General features: G+C 42.6%; 1 protein-coding gene across 1 annotated transcript; it reads left to right on the top strand.

Moving 5' to 3' along the window:
• Positions 1-11,463: 11,463 nt before the first annotated feature.
• Positions 11,464-16,837, top strand: LOC115176188 (glyceraldehyde-3-phosphate dehydrogenase-like). The gene is made up of 11 exons (XM_029736059.1): positions 11,464-11,520; positions 12,940-13,039; positions 13,261-13,397; positions 13,485-13,575; positions 13,875-13,990; positions 14,567-14,648; positions 14,931-15,053; positions 15,261-15,338; positions 15,994-16,077; positions 16,350-16,453; positions 16,552-16,837. Exons 3-11 carry the CDS (start codon positions 13,294-13,296, stop codon positions 16,652-16,654), a joined length of 885 nt encoding a protein of 294 aa, XP_029591919.1. The 5' UTR covers positions 11,464-11,520; positions 12,940-13,039; positions 13,261-13,293; the 3' UTR covers positions 16,655-16,837.
• Positions 16,838-18,356: the final 1,519 nt, after the last annotated feature.

The following is an 18,356-nucleotide window of genomic DNA, read 5'->3' as shown; positions in this document are numbered from 1 at the left end:
ACTATAACCATTTTAAATTAACATAAAAGCTACATTGATACTTTAACGTCTTCTCTAGACGGAACAGAATTGCGGTACTTTTCACTTAAGTATTCCCTGAACTCAAAGCTAACCCTGAGTTGGTTAAACTGAATTTTAAAAATGTAGCCATCCCTCAACTATGAACTGAGCATCCTTTTCCCTCCAACAAACCACCTTCCTATTGGTTATAACTTGTAGTCCATGAAGAGGGCAGACCATGACCCTATTGGTTATAACTTGTAGTCCATGAAGAGGGCAGACCATGGCCCTATTGGTTATAACTTGTAGTCCATGAAGAGGGCAGACCATGACCCTATTGGTTATAACTTGTAGTCCATGAAGAGGGCAGACCATGGCCCTATTGGTTATAACTTGTAGTCCATGAAGAGGGCAGACCATGGCCCTATTGGTTATAACTTGTAGTCCATGAAGAGGGCAGACCATGGCCCTATTGGTTATAACTTGTGGTTTGGCTCTGTACTCAGCACTTTGGATTTCAAATGATACAATGACTATGAGGTTAAAGTGCAGACTGTCCATATCGGGGGAACCATTTAGAAATTACAACCCTTTTAGTACATAGTCGCCACATTTTAGGGGACCAGAAGTATTGGGACAAATTCACCTATACACTATATGTGTTAATGTAGTCAAACGTTTAGTATTTGGTCCCATATTCCTAGCACGCAATGATTACATCAAGCTTGTGACTACAAACTTGTTGGATGCATTTGCTGTTTGTTTTGGTTGCGTTTCAGATTATTCTGTGCCCAATAGAAATGAATGGTAAATAATGTATAAGTGTCATTTTGGAGAAACTATTATCGTACATAAAAATAGAATATGTTTCTAAATACTTCTACATTCATGTGGATGTTACCATGATTACAGATACCCCTGAATTATTCATGAATAATGAGTGGGAAAGTTAAGAGACGCACAAATATCATACCCCCAAGACATGCTAACCTCTCTCAATTCTAATAACAGGGGAGGTTAACATGGTATTTGTGCATCTGTAACTTTCTCACTCATCATTATTCACGATTCAATCATGATTACCAATAGCGGTAGCAGTCTGCACTTTAACCTCATAGTCATTAAATCATTTAAAATCCAAAGTGCTGGAGTACAGAGCCAAAACAGCAAAAAATGTGTCACTGTCCCAAAACATTTGAAGCTCACTGTAGGGTGCAAGTTGAACAAGCTACAGTCTAATCCCTCATCTCCATTCAGTGAGTAATAATATCCGCAGGGACACTGATTATGCAGCAAATGTCGTATTGTTACTCATCAATTTATCAAATTTCCCAACTTCAGTCTAGTTGAGACATGTTGATGTTGAAGCTCAAATAACATCCTGAAAGTGGTGTGTCGTTAAATGGAAATGTGGGTTTTATCGAACGAATCAAACCTTTTGAAGATGGTTCTACATGCAATGACTAAGCTATGTGGTTGCAAGTCGCTCTGCATAAGAGCATCTGCAAAATGACTAAATTGTCAAATGTGTCATGAGTGATGGTATGAAGAGTGGTGCTGGAGCAATTGTCAACATCTGACCCTGAAGGAATGGAGTTGAAAGGCTTTACTGTAAAAGATGCCAGAGGTATTTCAGACAAATAGCCCGTATCCAAATCCCTATGTAAACATTTGCCTTTGGCTTTAATTGAGACATATTACGACTTGGACGGAAACCTTAGAAGATTCCTACTGTGGAGTCTTGTCCGGTACCAGCAGTGGTTGCCAAAGCCCTCTCCAGGGACAGGGGCATACCCGGCCCTGGCCCCTGGATCTTTGCCTGGCCCTGGTCCAACCTCCAGCAGCAATTCTGGATCCAGCGTAGATTCCTCTGCTGGGTGATAAGCCTGTGATAAGAAATCATCCTCCAGACTCAGAAGTAGGATATTATGCATGAACGTAATGAATACAACAGAAAGAATAAATATGAAATGGAAGTGCAGATGAAATTGAGCACAGTAGAGAAACGACCACTTTAAGATAACAAAGGACTGTATAAAGGTAGCAATACAAACTCGACCCAATAAATAAGAATAGGAACAACAATGCCAAACTTACAGCTGAATATGCATTCAACTTTATGAGAGCTGCTCAGAAGATAGGGTGCCAGGTGTTGAGACTCTGAACTGCTGCAGGGGAAACCGTGGCTAGTGGGAGAGGTGAGGAGATTTTCTGGGCAGGCTGTAATGGGACCGATGGGATGCCTGGTCATTCAGGTCACGGACAGTTACAGATAGTTACAGGTGGCTGAGATGCTCCGTCCCTCCAAAGATGAACTGCTTCAACTCCCTTCCTGATCTCATATTTCTGTTTTTGTGTGCTCCAGTATGTTTGAATTTGCTTTTTGTTTAGATTTTGAAACACTTTGAGATACTTTGTGTCAGTGTATTATTATTATTAATAATATATTATTGTTTTATCTAGAAGCCTACAAGTCTGGGCACAGTGGGAAGCTCACCATCCCCCTGTTTTATGTCTCTGCTATCTTCTGCAGCAAGGCTGAGTTTCAAGGAGCTTGAGAAAGAGATGAAGAGGGTGTCAGAGCTCACCAATATAGCTCTAAACAGTTTTTAACATTTTTTTATAATCCTTTATTTTACCCACTTTTCCTACCCAATTTCGGGATATCCAATTGCAATCCAATTATGATCTTGTCTCATTGCTGCAGCTTCCCAACGAGCTCGGGAGAGGAGAAAGGTCCGCTAAACCCGGAAGCCAGCTGCACCAACGTGTCGGAGGAAACACTGACGACCGAAGTCAGCCTGCAGGCGCTCAGCCTGCCACAAAGAGTCGCTAGAGCGCGATGAGCCAAGTAAAGCCAAACCCTAACCCGGACGACGCTGGGCCAAATGTGCGCCGCCCTATGGGACTCCCATTCACGGCCGGTTGTAACACAGCCTGGGATCGAACCCGGGTCTGTAGTGACGCCTCAAGCACACCGCTGCGCCATTCCGGGGGCCTAAACAGGTATTCTTAACGGACAGTAGAACAGGATTAAGCTTGTGAGGAACGAGGGAGTGAGGCATAGCGACTCAAGAGACTCACCATCCAAGTGATGTCCACTATCCTCTATCCCACAGCCTGCCTCTCAGTGTCACCACCTCACATACAGTTGAAGTCGGAAGTTTACATACACCTTAGCCAAATACATTTAAACTCAGTATTTCCACAATTCCTGACATTTTATCCTAGTAAAAATTCCCTGTCTTAGGTCAGTTAGGATCACCACTTTATTTTAAGAATGTGAAATGTCAGAATAATAGTTGAGAGAATGATTTATTTCAGCTTTATTTCTTTCATTACATTCCCAGTGGGTCAGAAGTTTACATACACTGAATTAGTATTTGGTAGCATTGCCTTTAAATTGTTTAACTTCGGTCAAACGTTTCGGGTAGCCTTCCACAAGCTTCCCACAATAAGTTGGGTGAATTTTGGCCCATTCCTCCTGACAGAGCTGGTGTAACTGAGTCAGGTTTGTAGGCCTCCTTGCTCGCACACGCTTTTTCAGTTCTGCCCACACATTTTCTATAGGATTGAGGTCAGGGCTTTGTGATGGCCACTCCAATACCTTGTCTTTGTTGTCCTTAAGCCATTTTGCCACAATTTTGGAAGTATGCTTGCGGTCATTGTCCATTTGCAAGACCCATTTGCGACCAAGCTTTAACTTCCTGACTGATGTCTTGAAATGTTGCTTCAATATATCCACATTATTTTCTTTCCTCATGATGCCATCTATTTTGTGAAGTGCACCAGTCCCTCCTGCAGCAAAGCACCCCCACAACGTGATGCTGCCACTCCCGTGCTTCACGGTTGGCATGGTGTTTTTCAGTTTGCAAGCCTCCCCCTTTTTCCTCCAAACATAACGATGGTCATTATGGCCAAACAGTTCTATTTTTTGTTTCATCAGACCAGAGGACATTTCTCCAAAAAGTGCAATCTTTGTCCCCATGTGCAGTTGCAAACCGCGTTTTTATGGCGGTTTTGGAGCAGTGGCTTCTTCCTTGCTGAGCGGCCTTTCTGGTTATGTCGATATAGGATTCGTTTTACTGTGGATATAAATACTTTTGTACCTGTTTCCTCCAGCATCTTCACAAGATCCTTTGCTGTTGTTCTGGGATTGATTTACACTTTTCGCACCAAAGTACGTTCGTCTCTAGGAGACAGAACGAGTCTCCTTCCTGAGCAGTATGACGGCTGCGTGGTCCCATGGTGTTTATACTTGCGTACTATTGTTTGTACCGATGAGCGTGGTACCTTCAGGCGTTTGGAAATTGCTCCCAAGGATGAATCAGACTTGTGGAGGTCTACAATTATTTTTCTGAGGTCTTGAGGTTTTCTGAGGTCTTGGCTGATTTCTTTTGATTTTCCCATGATGTCAAGCAAAGAGGCACTGAGTTTGAAGGTAGGCCTTGAAATACATCCACAGGTACACCTCCAATTGACTTAAATGATGTCAATCAGCCTATAAGAAGCTTCTGGAATTTTACAAGCTGTTTAAAGGCACAGTCAACTTAGTGTATGTAAACTTCTGACCCACTGGAATTGTGATACAGTGAATTATAAGTGAAATAATCTGTCTGTAAACAATTGTTGGAAAAATTACTTGCGTCATGCATAAAGTAGATGTCCTAACCGACTTGCCAAAACTATAGTTTGTTAACAAGAACTTAGTGGAGTGGTTGAAAAACGAGTTTTAATGACTACAACCTAAGTGTATGTAAACTTCCCACTTTAACTGTAGCTAATTGTAACTCTTGCGTTCCATACTTACGTAGGCTATAAGTTAGGCTTGAATGCTGCATGCATAGTAGCCTATTGTAGTGGTTCTGGGCATGGGTAGTTCAGGTTATGCACTAACAGATCCCCTCACTATGCAGACCTCTCTGGGGGGGGGGGGGGGGGGGGGGGGGGGGGTATAAAGTGTCTTGTAAATGTCAACCACCAGCCACTCTTGTTTTTTTTTTATTTTTTACTTGGGCTCACACACTCCCTGTCCTCTCTTTCTCTCTCTCTCTCTGTACAGGTTTCTTTTTTTACATGGGCTCACACTCCCTGTCCTCTCTATCTCTCTCTCTGTACAGGTTTCTTTTCGTCCTGAGACATTGACATGGGGGAGAGGAAGGGGGGTTTAGAGGGTCTTGTAAATGTCAACCACCAGTGACTCCTCTTTTTTTTCTTTCATGGACTCACACACTTCCTGCTCTCTCTCTATATCTCTCTCTTTCTAGCTCTCTCTCTCCAGGTTTGTTTTGGTCCTGAGAACATTGATGCCTAGGTTCATAAGTCATATAGAACCCCCAACACTTTAGTTCCCTTTACATACAAATTCTCAGAATATATGATAACGTTAATTTATATTGCTGCATTAGGCATCCTAAACCTAATTTTTTTTATTTATTTCACCTTTATTTATTAACCAGGTAGGCTAGTTGAGAACAAGTTCTCATTTGCAACTGCGACCTGGCCAAGATAAGGCATAGAAATTCGACACATACAACAACACAGAGTTAGTTACACATGGAATAAACAAAACATACAGTCAATAATACAGTAGAAGTAAGGCAATACAGTAAGGCAATAAATAGGCTATGGTGGCGAAGTAATTACAATATAGCAATTAAACACTGGAATGGTAGATGTGAAAAAGATGAATGTGCAAGTAGAGATACTGGGGGGCAAAGGAGCAAGATAAATAAATAAATACAGTATGGGGATGAGGTAGGTAGATAGATGGGCTGTTTACAGATGGGCTATGTACAGGTGCAGTGATCTGTGAGCTGCTCTGACAGCTGGTGCTTAAAGCTAGTGAGGGAGGTATGAGTCTCCAGCTTCAGAGATTTTTGCAGTTCGTTCCAGTCATTGGCAGCAGAGAACTGGAAGGAAAGACAACCAAAGGAGGAATTGGCTTTGGGGGTGACCAGTGAGATATACCTGCTGGAGCGCGTACTACGAGTGGGTGCTGCTATGGTGACCAGTGAGCTGAGATAAGGCGGGGCTTTACCTAGCAGAGACTTGTAGATAACCTGTAGCCAGTGGGTTTGGCGACGAGTATGAAGCGAGGGTCAACCAATGTGAGCGTACAGGTCGCAATGATGGGTAGTGTATGGGGCTTTGGTGACAAAACGGATGGCACTGTGATAGACTGCATCCAGTTTGTTGAGTAGAGTGTTGGAGGCTATTTTATAGATGACATCACCGAAGTCGAGGATTGGTAGGATGGTCAGTTTTACGAGGGTATGTTTGGCAGCATGAGTGAAGGGTGCTTTGTTGCGATATAGGAAGCCGATTCTAGATTTAATTTTGGATTGGAGATGCTTAATGTGAGTCTGGAAGGAGAGTTTACAGTCTAACCAGACACCCAGGTATTTGTAGTTGTCCACGTATTCTAAGTCAGAGCCGTCCAGAGTAGTGATGCTGGACGGGCGAGCAGGTGCGGGCAGTGATCGATTGAATAGCATGCATTTAGTTTTACTTGCGTTTAAGAGCAGTTGGAGGCCACGGAAGGAGAGTTGTATGGCATTGAAGCTCGTCTGGAGGTTAGTTAACACAGTGTCCAAAGAGGGGCCAGAAGTATACAGAATGGTGTCGTCTGCGTAGAGGTGGATCAGAGAATCACCAGCAGCAAGAGCAACATCATTGATGTATACAGAGAAGAGAGTCGGCCCGAGAATTGAACCCTGTGGCACACCCATAGAGACTGCCAGAGGTCCGGACAACAGGCCCTCCGATTTGACACACTGAACTCTATCAGAGAAGTAGTTGGTAAACCAGGCGAGGCAATCATTTGAGAAACCAAGGCTGTCGAGTCTGCCAATAAGAATGTGGCGATTGACAGAGTCGAAAGCCTTGGCCAGGTCGATGAATACGGCTGCACAGTAATGTCTCTTATCGATGGCGGTTATGGTGTCGTTTAGGACCTTGAGCGTGGCTGAGGTGCACCCATGACCAGCTCTGAAACCAGATTGCATAGCGGAGAAGGTACGGTGGGATTAGAAATGGTCGGTAATCTGTTTGTTAACTTGGCTTTCGAAGACCTTAGAAAGACAGGGTAGGATAGATATAGGTCTGTAGCAGTTTGGGTCTAGAGTGTCACCCCCTTTGAAGAGGGGGATGACCGCGGCAGCTTTCCAATCTTTGGGAATCTCAGATGATACGAAAGAGAGATTGAATAGGCTAGTAATAGGGGTTGCAACAATTTCGGCAGATAATTTTAGAAAGAGAGGGTCCAGATTGTCTAGCCCGGCTGATTTGTATGGGTCCAGATTTTGCAGCTCTTTCAGAACATCAGCTATCTGGATTTGGGTGAAGGAGAAATGGTGGGGGCTTTGGCGGGTTGCTGTGGAGGGTGCTGGGCAGTTGACCGGGGTTGGGGTAGCCAGGTGGAAAGCATGGCCAGCCGTAGAGAAATGCTTATTGAAATTCTCAATTATAGTGGATTTATTGGTGGCAACAGTGTTTCCTAGCCTCAAAGCAGTGGGCAGCTGGGAGGAGGTGCTCTTATTCTCCATGGACTTTACAGTGTCCCAGAACTTTTTTGAGTTAGTACTACAGGATGCAAATTTCTGTTGGAAAAAGCTAGCCTTAGCTTTTCTAACTGCCTGTGTATATTTGTTCCTAACTCATGAAGGATATCACATAGCAAAGGGCACCAGATCATCACATGCCCCTTCATTTCTCAAAGTCAGTGCTTGAGTTGGACTGAAATTGGTTTGGGAACTCATTTTGGGTGCTGGTACTGTTTATATTTAGGTGCAGGAGCTCCACAATACTTTTGAGCTAATATTCTGTAAGAGGAACAGGAGCTTGAGCAGTAGAACATTTGAGGTGCCGATACTCAGCTCCGGTGAGCTCCTGCCCAAGTCAAACACTGCTCAAAGTGTCATACTCTGAACTTGAGAAGAGCGCCCTTGACTGTAAACTAGTCCTAGTGTACTGGTGGTCTTACCTTTGCAAAAGGCCAACTGATGGACACACTGTTATCATTGGGCTTTATCCCATGTTCTTTCAACTGCCTTTCATTGCAACATACTATATTGCAGCCAAGCACACCCAATGCCCTGAAAAAATATTATTACATGTTTTTTTCCCCAAAGATTCTAAATGTTTTTTTCCCCAAAGATTATAGCCTTTAAATAAAGTTAAAGTTAAGCAATTGGGTAATCCAATTATTATCCTACTATCAAATCAATCCAAATGGAAATTGCCCATCTTCCTCTTTTTTGCAAAGATGCATGCAGTTCATTACATATGCTATGTTGCCATGATGATCACATCAGTAGTGGGGGGGTGTCATCCAAATTAATGTCCTGTTCTGTAATTAAAATGAAACTCGATTGGGACAACGACCAATTGGCTCTGCTGTTCATCTGTGACTTAACATTCTGAAGGGGCCTGCGCGCATGAGTTTGTGTTCACGCGGGGGCGTGTCCATGTACCCTATAGGAACATACATTAAGCTCTTTATGCCTTCGTAGCCAACTTGGAATTTAATTATACAATTATGTGTTGATTACATGTGGCAATTTGCACTTTGGCAGGTGAAGTCCTACCTGGTGTTTTGAATAGCTGTCTTGTATGACTGCAATTTGTATGGATGTAGGCTACAATTGGTGTAGATGAGAGAAAAAATTACCTGGCATGCATGGTTGAATATTTTAGGGGAGCAAAACATTTTAAATGGGCTCTTTGAAATGATTGTAATGTCTGCACTGTACAATTCTTGGGGATTCTATAGATGCCACAAAATAGATCAGTATTTTTCACTGCTAGTTTCTTTCTATTGTGGCTGTTAATCAGTGATGCTTAATGTAGTGATGTACCTAGGGGATTTTAGTTGCTTATTAAAATGTTGCCTCATACATAATATAACCAAGTACAGTTAAAGTAAAACAAGTTATTATGTATTTTTACTTTTTTTTTAATTTACTTTCAGAGGTCTGGACCATATCAGGAAAAATGGTGAAGATTGGAACAATGGGTAATTAGCTTTTTCTGTGGGCAAATTTACCTTTAAAATGATATATTTTCAAAAGAACAGAAGGACAGACTTGACAGGATCGAGTGACAAGATAATACCCTGGGTTGCATTGCACTTCTGTGCTATACAGTGAGGGAAAAAAGTATTTGATCCCCTGCTGATTTTATACGTTTGCCCACTGACAAAGAAATTATCAGTCTATAATTTTAATGGTAGGTTTATTTGAACAGTGAGAGACAGAATAACAACAACAAAAAATCCAGAAAAACGCATGTCAAAAATGTTATAAAATGATTTGCATTTTAATAAGAGAAATAAGTATTTGACCCCTCTGCAAAACATGACTTAGTACTTGGTGGCAAAACCCTGGTTGGCAATCATAGAGGTCAGACATTTCTTGTAGTTGGCCACCAGGTTTGCACACATCTCAGGAGGGATTTTGTCCCACTCCTCTTTGTAGATCTTCTCCAAGTCATTAAGGTTTCGAGGCTGACGTATGGCAACTCGAACCTCCAGCTCCCTCCACAGATTTTCTATGGGATTAAGGTCTGGAGACTGGCTAGGCCACTCTAGGACCTTAATGTGCTTCTTCTTGAGCCACTCCTTTGTTGCCTTGGCTGTGTGTTTTTGGTCATTGTCATGCTGAAATACCCATCCACGACCCATTTTCAATGCCCTGGCTGAGGGAAGGAGGTACTCACCCGATTTGACGGTACATGGCCCTGTCCATCGTCCCTTTGATGCGGTGATGTTATCCCGTCCCCTTAGCAGAAAAACACCCCCAAAGCATAATGTTTTTACCTCCATGTTTGACGGTGGGGATGGTGTTCTTGGGGTCATAGGCAACATTTCTCCTCCTCCAAACACGGCGAGTTGAGTTGATGCCAAAGAGCTCCATTTTGGTCTCATCTGACCACAACACTTTCACCCAGTTGTCTTCTGAATCATTCAGATGTTCATTGGCAAACTTCAGACGGGCATGTATATGTGCTTTCTTGAGCAGGGGGACCTTGCGGGCGCTGCAGGATTTCAGTCCTTCACGGCGTAATGTGTTACCAATTGTTTTCTTGGTGACTATGGTCCCAGCTGCCTTGAGATCATTGACAAGATCCTCCCGTGTAGTTCTGGGCTATTCCTCACCGTTCTCATAATCATTGCAACTCCACAAGGTGAGATCTTGCATGGAGCCCCAGGCTGAGGGAGGGTTCTTTTGTGTTTCTTCCATTTGCGAATAATCGCACCAACTGTTGTCACCTTCTCACCAAGCTGCTTGGCGATGGTCTTGTAGCCCATTCCAGCCTTGTGTAGGTCTACAATCTTGTCCCTGACATCCTTGGAGAGCTCTTTGGTCTTGGCCATGGTGGAGAGTTTGGAATCTGATTGATTGATTGCTTCTGTGGACAGGTGTCTTTTATACAGGTAACAAACTGCAATTAGGAGCACTCCCTTTAAGAGTGTGCTCCTAATCTCAGCTCATTACCTGTATAAAAGACACCTGGGAGCCAGAAATCTTTCTGATTGAGAGGGGGTCAAATACTTATTTCCCTCATTAAAATGCAAATCAATTTATAACATTTTTGACATGGGTTTTTCTGGATTTCTTTGTTATTCTGTCTCTCACTGTTCAAATAAACCTACCATTAAAATTATAGACTGATCATTTCTTTGTCAGTGGGCAAACGTACAAAATCAGCAGGGGATCAAATACTTTTTTCCCTCACTGTACGTTCCATAGGTGCTTGCTCTCAAGTTCATAAGCCTGACCAAACTCCTGGGCCGTACATTGACCCTTGTATGTATGGCTCCTTTTTTAGTTGGGGGTGTGTCTGCTTCTGTCACTGGGCAATTTTTTTTATATTTAAAATTGCATATTTAAAATTGCATATCTTAAAGAAAACATAAGGAATGGCTGTTGACAGGATCGGGTCACAGGACATATCCTGGATTGTGTTGCACTTCTGTACTGTACATACCATAGGTGCTTGCTCTTAAGTTCACAAGCCTGGGTTATACAGTTTTCACTAGAAACGAAACGGAAGCAAACAGGACGAAATGAGAAGGGACTACCTGAACTTGTCCAATAAGATGCTGCTTTTCATTTTCCATTGCAATTTTTTTTGCCACCTTGTGCCCTAATGAATAAGACCCTGGTCTGGCCAATACCATTCTCTACTTCTTTCCAACCGCCTCTCTGCAACACTCTTGTATCTCTCCTCAGCTGTCACATTCCTTTATTCTATCCATCTAATAATATCCTGCTAACCTTCTCGGCTAAAGTTCAGAGGTCACACTGAGACTTGTTTGGAGGAGCTGTTAGACCAATCATATCCCTCTAACCTTTGTTTGACCAATCTGCAGCTGTCACTGAGCCACAGGAAGATTAACGTTTGTTTTGATAGGCCCTTTCCCCAAATCAACCTGAATGTTTAACTGTGCCTACTTGAAAGACCAAACGCTGTGCCTTGCAGTTTGATATTTCACTCCTGCTGACCAACCTTAGTATGGTAACTAAATGATGTCTCGTTATGACTGACTAATTGATCATGCTGACTGTTCACAGTTCCGGCAAAGCCAATCTTGTTGACCCATTGAAAAATGCTTTGTGGAGTATAGTTATGATCTAACTTTATTGACCCGGGCCAGATTTCCCAAAAGCATCTTATGGCTAAGTTAATCATAGAACCATAGGATCCTATGGTTCTATGGTTCTAACAATGAACTTAGCATCTTAAGGCTTTTGGGAAAGCAGGCGCAGAACAAAATGACTTTGACCAAACTGTTACCAAACACTTGTTTTTCGCCCTGTGTTGTTTCTGACCACAGGAGGTTGGTGGCACCTTAATTGTGGAGAGCGGGCTGGTGGTAATGGCTGGGACGGAAGAGTTGGAATTGTATCAAATACCTGGTTTCACAGTTTTTTTCCATTCGTCTCCGTTCCAGCCGTTATGAGCCGTCCTCCCCTCGGCAGCCTCCACTGTTTCTGACATACTGTACACTGGCTCCTTTCTGACGTACTTTGACTATTTTGCTGGGCCATACATTGACCCTTGTGTGCAGGACTCATTTTAGTTGGGGGTTTGTCTGCTTGTGTCACTGGGCAAAGTTCCAGTATGTTCTATTAGAACAACGATCGTCACACCAACTCCTCAATCACAAAGATTATATCTTCCACTGTCGGTGGACTTGATTGGTCTATCTCGCTCTCTCTATATCGTTTCACTAGCTGGCTACAAGAGTCTGCAATATGGCGAATAGTCTAATCTAGACATTTCTCACCCGCTTGTGAGTGGTGACAACTTAAGTCTCCAGAATTGACAGTGTTTGACTAATGTGGGCCTATCAGTAGTCTGCTTGAGTTAAACAGTAAAGGGAACGGTGCATACCGCACATACAGTGTGTATTCCACTGAACTTTACACCCAAGTTATGCTGCAACTGGGCATTTAAAGGGGAATTACACTCCAAGTTCCTGAACTGTTTTCATACATAAGTGGTCTTCCGTTGAAGTCCATGTTACCCAAGATGCGCACCATGTCATTTGCGGTACTCCTCTTTTACATTATTTTTGGGGTTGGGGGAGCTAGATATACACAACTGATAGTGTGGAGCGTGGATTAATCTTGACATCAGACTACTGGATAGGCAAACTACAAATGTTACACTGACCAGCCTTGTCCCTTCCCTGCTTCTACAATTTGTGTCCTCAAGCCGCACTTGTCTGTTCTATGGGTCAGCACGCTGCACAACCCCAACCATATTAGGCATAAACAAAGGGTCTGGGCTGCAAATGTCAAGTGTTGTTATCAGTCAAGGTTGGCAGGCCTTGAGGAGCTGTCAGTATAGGGCTGCTGCCACCTGCTGGTATGGTGTGGTCATATGGATACATGGGGATTAATCATAAAACTATGGGATTTCGCTTCACAGATTTGGGTGTATTGGGCGCCTGGTGACCCGTGCCGCCGCCAAGAGCAGAGAGGTCAATATCATTGCCATCAATGACCCCTTCATCGACTTGAACAACACGGTGAGAACTTTATATAGGCTACTGCTTTATATACCGACAAATATACAATTTAAAAGGTACGGAAATTGAAATAAACTGAGAAATATAAACCTGTTTTACTGAAGTCAGACATTGAGTGGGTCAGGTTTGTTTCGGTTAAACAAGAAATATCTCAGGTGCACAACTTTACTGTACACATATTCAACACCTCCCTAAAGATTGTATGTAATATCACTGACCAGCTCTCTACCCCTGCCACTGTTCCATAGGTCTACATGTTCAAATATCACTCCACCCATGGTGTTTGGAAGCACAGTGAAGTGAGGCAAGAGAATGGCAAGCTGATCACTGGCAACCTCCACATCCCAGTTTTCCATGAGTAAGTGTTGTTCCTTTTCTTTACCTCTGTAATTCTAACACTAGTTTTATGGTATAATCCTAACTTCTATCTCTTTGCCATCTTCAGGAGGGGCCCTTCCCAGATCAAGTGGGGAGAGGCTGGAGCTGCCTATGTTTTGGAATCTACCGGTGTGTTCACCACCATCGACAAGGCCTCTGTAAGTACCGCTTCGCTAGCAGACAATGGTCTATACTTGAATTTGGTGGATATATATATATATATATATAAGACTTCATGGCTATAAGGTTGTGGGTGAGCAGCAAGTGAGCACAATGCTGTATGTATTTTTCTGCTGTAAATTGTTTACATTGATACCTTAACTTTTGCCTACAGACTGTCGATTTTGCATATCATCAGCTGTATGAGACTGAACCAAGCAAGGCAGCCTTGATGCTGTGTATTTGTTGTTACACAAACATACCCTTTGACCTCTCCCCCCACTCATCACCCCCACAGGCTCACCTGAAGGGAGGTGCCAAGGGAGTCATCATCTCCACCCCCAGCGCCGATGCCCCCATGTTCGTGATGGGTGTCAACCACCATCATTACGATAACTCCCTGAAGGTTGTCAGGTAAGCCCCTCCACCCATGACATTATTTTAAAGGAGCAGTGTGACATGTACAAACATTCCTGCCACAGGGTGACATGTCACATGTACAAACAATTGCTGAAACAGACGCACACACACACTCAGTTCCAGCAGGTCAAAAATCATCACTCAGTCTTACTGAGAATGCGAGTGTGAAACATGGCCTAAAAACATCCTACAATTGCTCACACCAATTAAACTTTGAGACAATATCACTAAACAAGGTCCTGTGTTTGACAGATTTTGGACCAGAACTGTTTTCAACAATGGTTTTGTAAAGAAAAATGTACTCTCATTCTATGCATTGTTTACTTTACATTGCTTTCCATAAGCCTTATATTCAAATTCTATGGCAGCTGCATATCTCCTCGAGGTAAGAAAACAATTCAGATTAGGTAACATGGGAAACTATTTTACTTCGGAAAGGTAGGATTTCATGTGGGTCAAAGGTGGGTGGAGGAGTGACTTGGTGCTGCTGACAATACAGTTGAAATGATGTAGGGTTGTTCCTAGTGGGAGGATGTAGATTATGTTGATAATGATGTCATGTCCTCACAGCAACGCCTCCTGTACAACTAACTGCCTGGCTCCCATCGCCAAGGTTATCAACGACAACTTCGGCATCATTGAGGGTCTCATGGTAAGAACGGATGATAAAAAAAGCACAATTATCACACGGACTGGGATGTAGTGATAAAAGTGGGTCAACATTGATGCTAACATTGACGCCTCGATTAATGTACATGCTAACAACGCTCATGTTTCAGCTCTGCACAAGTCCTGAGTCATGTTTATCAGAGCACACAACAGAAAAAGAAAATGTGGTTCATTTCAGATAGTAACTTCCTGTTTTCTTCCTTTTGGTGCCTAATGAACAAAACCCTGCATAGACTAGCATCCATATCACTTGTTTCCATCCCAGAGCACAGTTCACTCCGTCACAGCCACTCAGAAGACTGTTGACGGGCCCTCCGGTAAGCTGTGGAGAGATGGACGTGGTGCCAGCCAGAACATTATTCCTGCCTCCACCGGCACCGCTAAGGCGGTGAGCAAGGTTATCTAGGACCATTGGTTTCGTAATGGAGGTTTTATGACCAATGGGTGGGATTTGTATAGTCCTTTTCACTATATATTTGAAAGCATGAACATTTTTTATAGCCCCATCCCTCAGCTGTATATCAAAACAAGTGGCAGGGCTGTCATTGTTTTATTATCCCAGAATGTAGATTTAACTGAACCTTCTGACCCACAGCAAGCTGACCGGCATGGCCTTCGTGTCCCCACCCCCAACGTGTCTGTGGTTGACCTGACTGTCTGTCTTGAGAAGGACGTAAGTCTCGTCACCTCTCTACACTTTTTGGGGTATTTTATTGAAATACAAGATGTTCTACACAAGTAGAGCTACTCTTCGATCCCAGGCTGTGTCACAGCCGGCCGTGACTGGGAGGACCCATGAGGCGGAGCACAGTTGGCCCAGCGTCGTCCGGGTTAGCGGAGGGTTTTGCCGGCCGGGATTTCCCTGTCCCATCATGCTCTAGCGACTCCTTGTGGCGGGCCGGGTGCCTGCAAGCTGACTGCGGTCGCCAGATGGATGGTGTTTCCTCCAACACATTGATGTGTCTGGCTTCCGGGTTAAGCAAGCATCATGTCAAGAAACAGTGCGGCTTGTCAGGGACATGTTTCGGAGGACGAATGGCTCTTGACCTCCGCCTCACTCGAGTCCGTAGGGGAGTTGCAGCGATGGGACAAGACTGTAACTACCAATTTGATATCACGAAAAAGGGGTAAAAAAACAGGAATTCAGAGTAGCTCTACTTAATTCCCCTTGACCACCCTCCCAACCCAACTACAAACGACCCTTGTTTTTGCACCTTTCCTTTAGTTACTGTAAACGTAACACACAACAGGCACTTAATACATAATAATTTGTCTCCATTTAGGTACATTCTTGTTCTACATGTAATGTTTTCTCCTGTCTGCCTCAGGCCCCTCATGAAGAGATCAAGAGAGTCATCAAGGAGGCCTCCAAAGGACCCATGAAAGGAATTGTGGGATACACAGAGGACCAGGTAAATATTTTCCCATTCCAAGACCCTGCTTGAATACTATCAAATGCATCATTCCTTCCATACTTATAGAAATCACTGATCGAACATGATTTGATAGGTGTGAGCAAGGGTCTGTGTTGCAGTCCCTAATCATGTCAGTGAGTACCACAATGAAGGAAATAAGGAAGGATGCATTTTAAGACTACTTGAACAGGGCCCAAGCTTTCCCTGCTCTCATGCGCTGAGCCTCAAGGTCATATGAACTGAAACGTTTCTGTTTTTCACGTAACGAGCCTGTTGCTCAGGTGGTTTCCACTGACTTCAATGGTGACAAACGTTCTTCAATCTTTGGCGCAGGCATTGCACTCAATGACCACTTTGTCAACCTGGTCTCATGGTATGTATCCAGACCTACACACACACACAATATATGTAGTAATTCTGAGTGTATATATACATTATAAAGATTCCTTCCTCTCGCTCCCTCTCCCATAGGTACGACAATGAGTACGGCTATAGCAACCGTGTTATTGACCTGTGTATGCAACATGGCACTCAAGGAGTAAAGTCTCCACAGCACACCTCCAACATCCCATGACATCTTCCTCCTCCTGAACAGACATCCCACCAGTCCACTGCCAGAGAAAGAACCGGTAGCAAAGTCCATGGCAACAGGTTTAAAATAAGTGACATTTCTGTTCAGAGGATGGAGTCTTGTTTTTGCCTGCAAAATATTTCCGTCCACCGCACAGTGCCTAAATTCACTCGGTCACACAATAAAGTGTTCTGTTTGTGAAGTGTTTGTCGTCTTCTGTTTTCGAAGTGTTCTCGTGGTACATTCTAGCAGACTTGTCGTGGTACATTTCATTAAAGCTGCACAGAGGCTGTGAAACAAAGCATTTGGACCATGAATGGCATGCCAAAATCTGCCAGTCATTTACTCCAGTCTGACAACAGGAACCTTCTACCACTTATAGTAAACTCATTGAATTATCCTGACAAGATAATGGTTAAATTATTTATTTTCAACAGCTAGCAATGGAGGCTCCTCAGAGGAGGAAGGGGAGGGCCATCCTCAGTGAATTTCCAAAATGGTAAAACATTTTTAAAAACATTTAAAGTTAACCTTTTTAGATCAAACTATACTAAATATAGTCACATGTCACCAAATAGATTTAACACACACTATTTTGCAAAGGTCTACAGTAGCCTCAACAGCACTCTGTAGGGTAGCACCATTGTGTTGAATGCTCTGGATTTTAAAACCTCTAATATAATCTTTAAGATCAAATGGATACAAAACTATTAAAGAAATAAGGATTGCATTTGGAATATAATCCCTCATTTAATATTCCAACAGATTGGTGGTCTAGAATTCTTACTCAAATGCAACTTTGATATGGGTAAAATCCCTATTAAGCTTGCTAACTTTCATGAACAAGTACTTCTAACTTGGAACTTCATGTACAAACACAATTGTTCCCCACATAGGTATACAATCTGGAATAATAAAGACATACAAAAACAAGTCTTTGTTTTTCCAGAACTGGTTTGACAACATTATCTGGGTTAAACAATTATTGAATCATGATGACAACTACATGATTATCTAGAATTCATGAGAACACACAATGTTACATTCCCTCCTGAGGAGGATCACATTGTTGTTAGAGCTGTCCCTAAAGGTGCTATTCTTCTTTTAGGAGAATATAACAGTACTCCAAGTGCAACTGGTTGAGGATTTTGTAGCCTCAATACAATTAGAAGGAATTGACATTTTAAACTATAAATGTAATAACATGTATATAAGGAAACTATGTCAATATGTTACTATTCCCTCTGGTAAAATGTACTGGAATGCAGCCCTAGGACAAGTGAACTGGAACAAAGTCTCGTTGTCTGGTAAATATTGTATATCTAATAAGGTGAAAGAAGTATCATACAAACTCATTCACAGAATCTACCCTGTAAAGACCTTTATTATACACAGATTTAAAATAGCTATTGGGACTGTTCTTATGTCAGAAGATTCTGGAGTGAGTTAGAAGATTTATTTTAAAAGAAACGACTGTTAATGTTAATCTGAGAGACTCTGATATTATGTTTATTTTGATCTAAATGATATGGACCCTGATTTAACTTTCATTGTTAATTTGTTTATCTTTCATGGAAGATTCTTTATCCATCAAATGAAGTGGGCAGAGAACAAACCCCTCTTCACATTATTTAAGATAGAACTGAAATATTATTTTGTAATTATCATTGAATGTAAAAACAAAAAAGCAATACGCACCATAAAC

Source organism: Salmo trutta, chromosome 36 (genome assembly GCF_901001165.1).
Source record: "Salmo trutta chromosome 36, fSalTru1.1, whole genome shotgun sequence".
In the NCBI taxonomy this organism is placed as follows: Eukaryota; Metazoa; Chordata; class Actinopteri; order Salmoniformes; family Salmonidae; genus Salmo; species Salmo trutta.
Note: the sequence above shows the minus strand (reverse complement) of the source record. Positions and strands in the feature narration are given on the sequence as shown.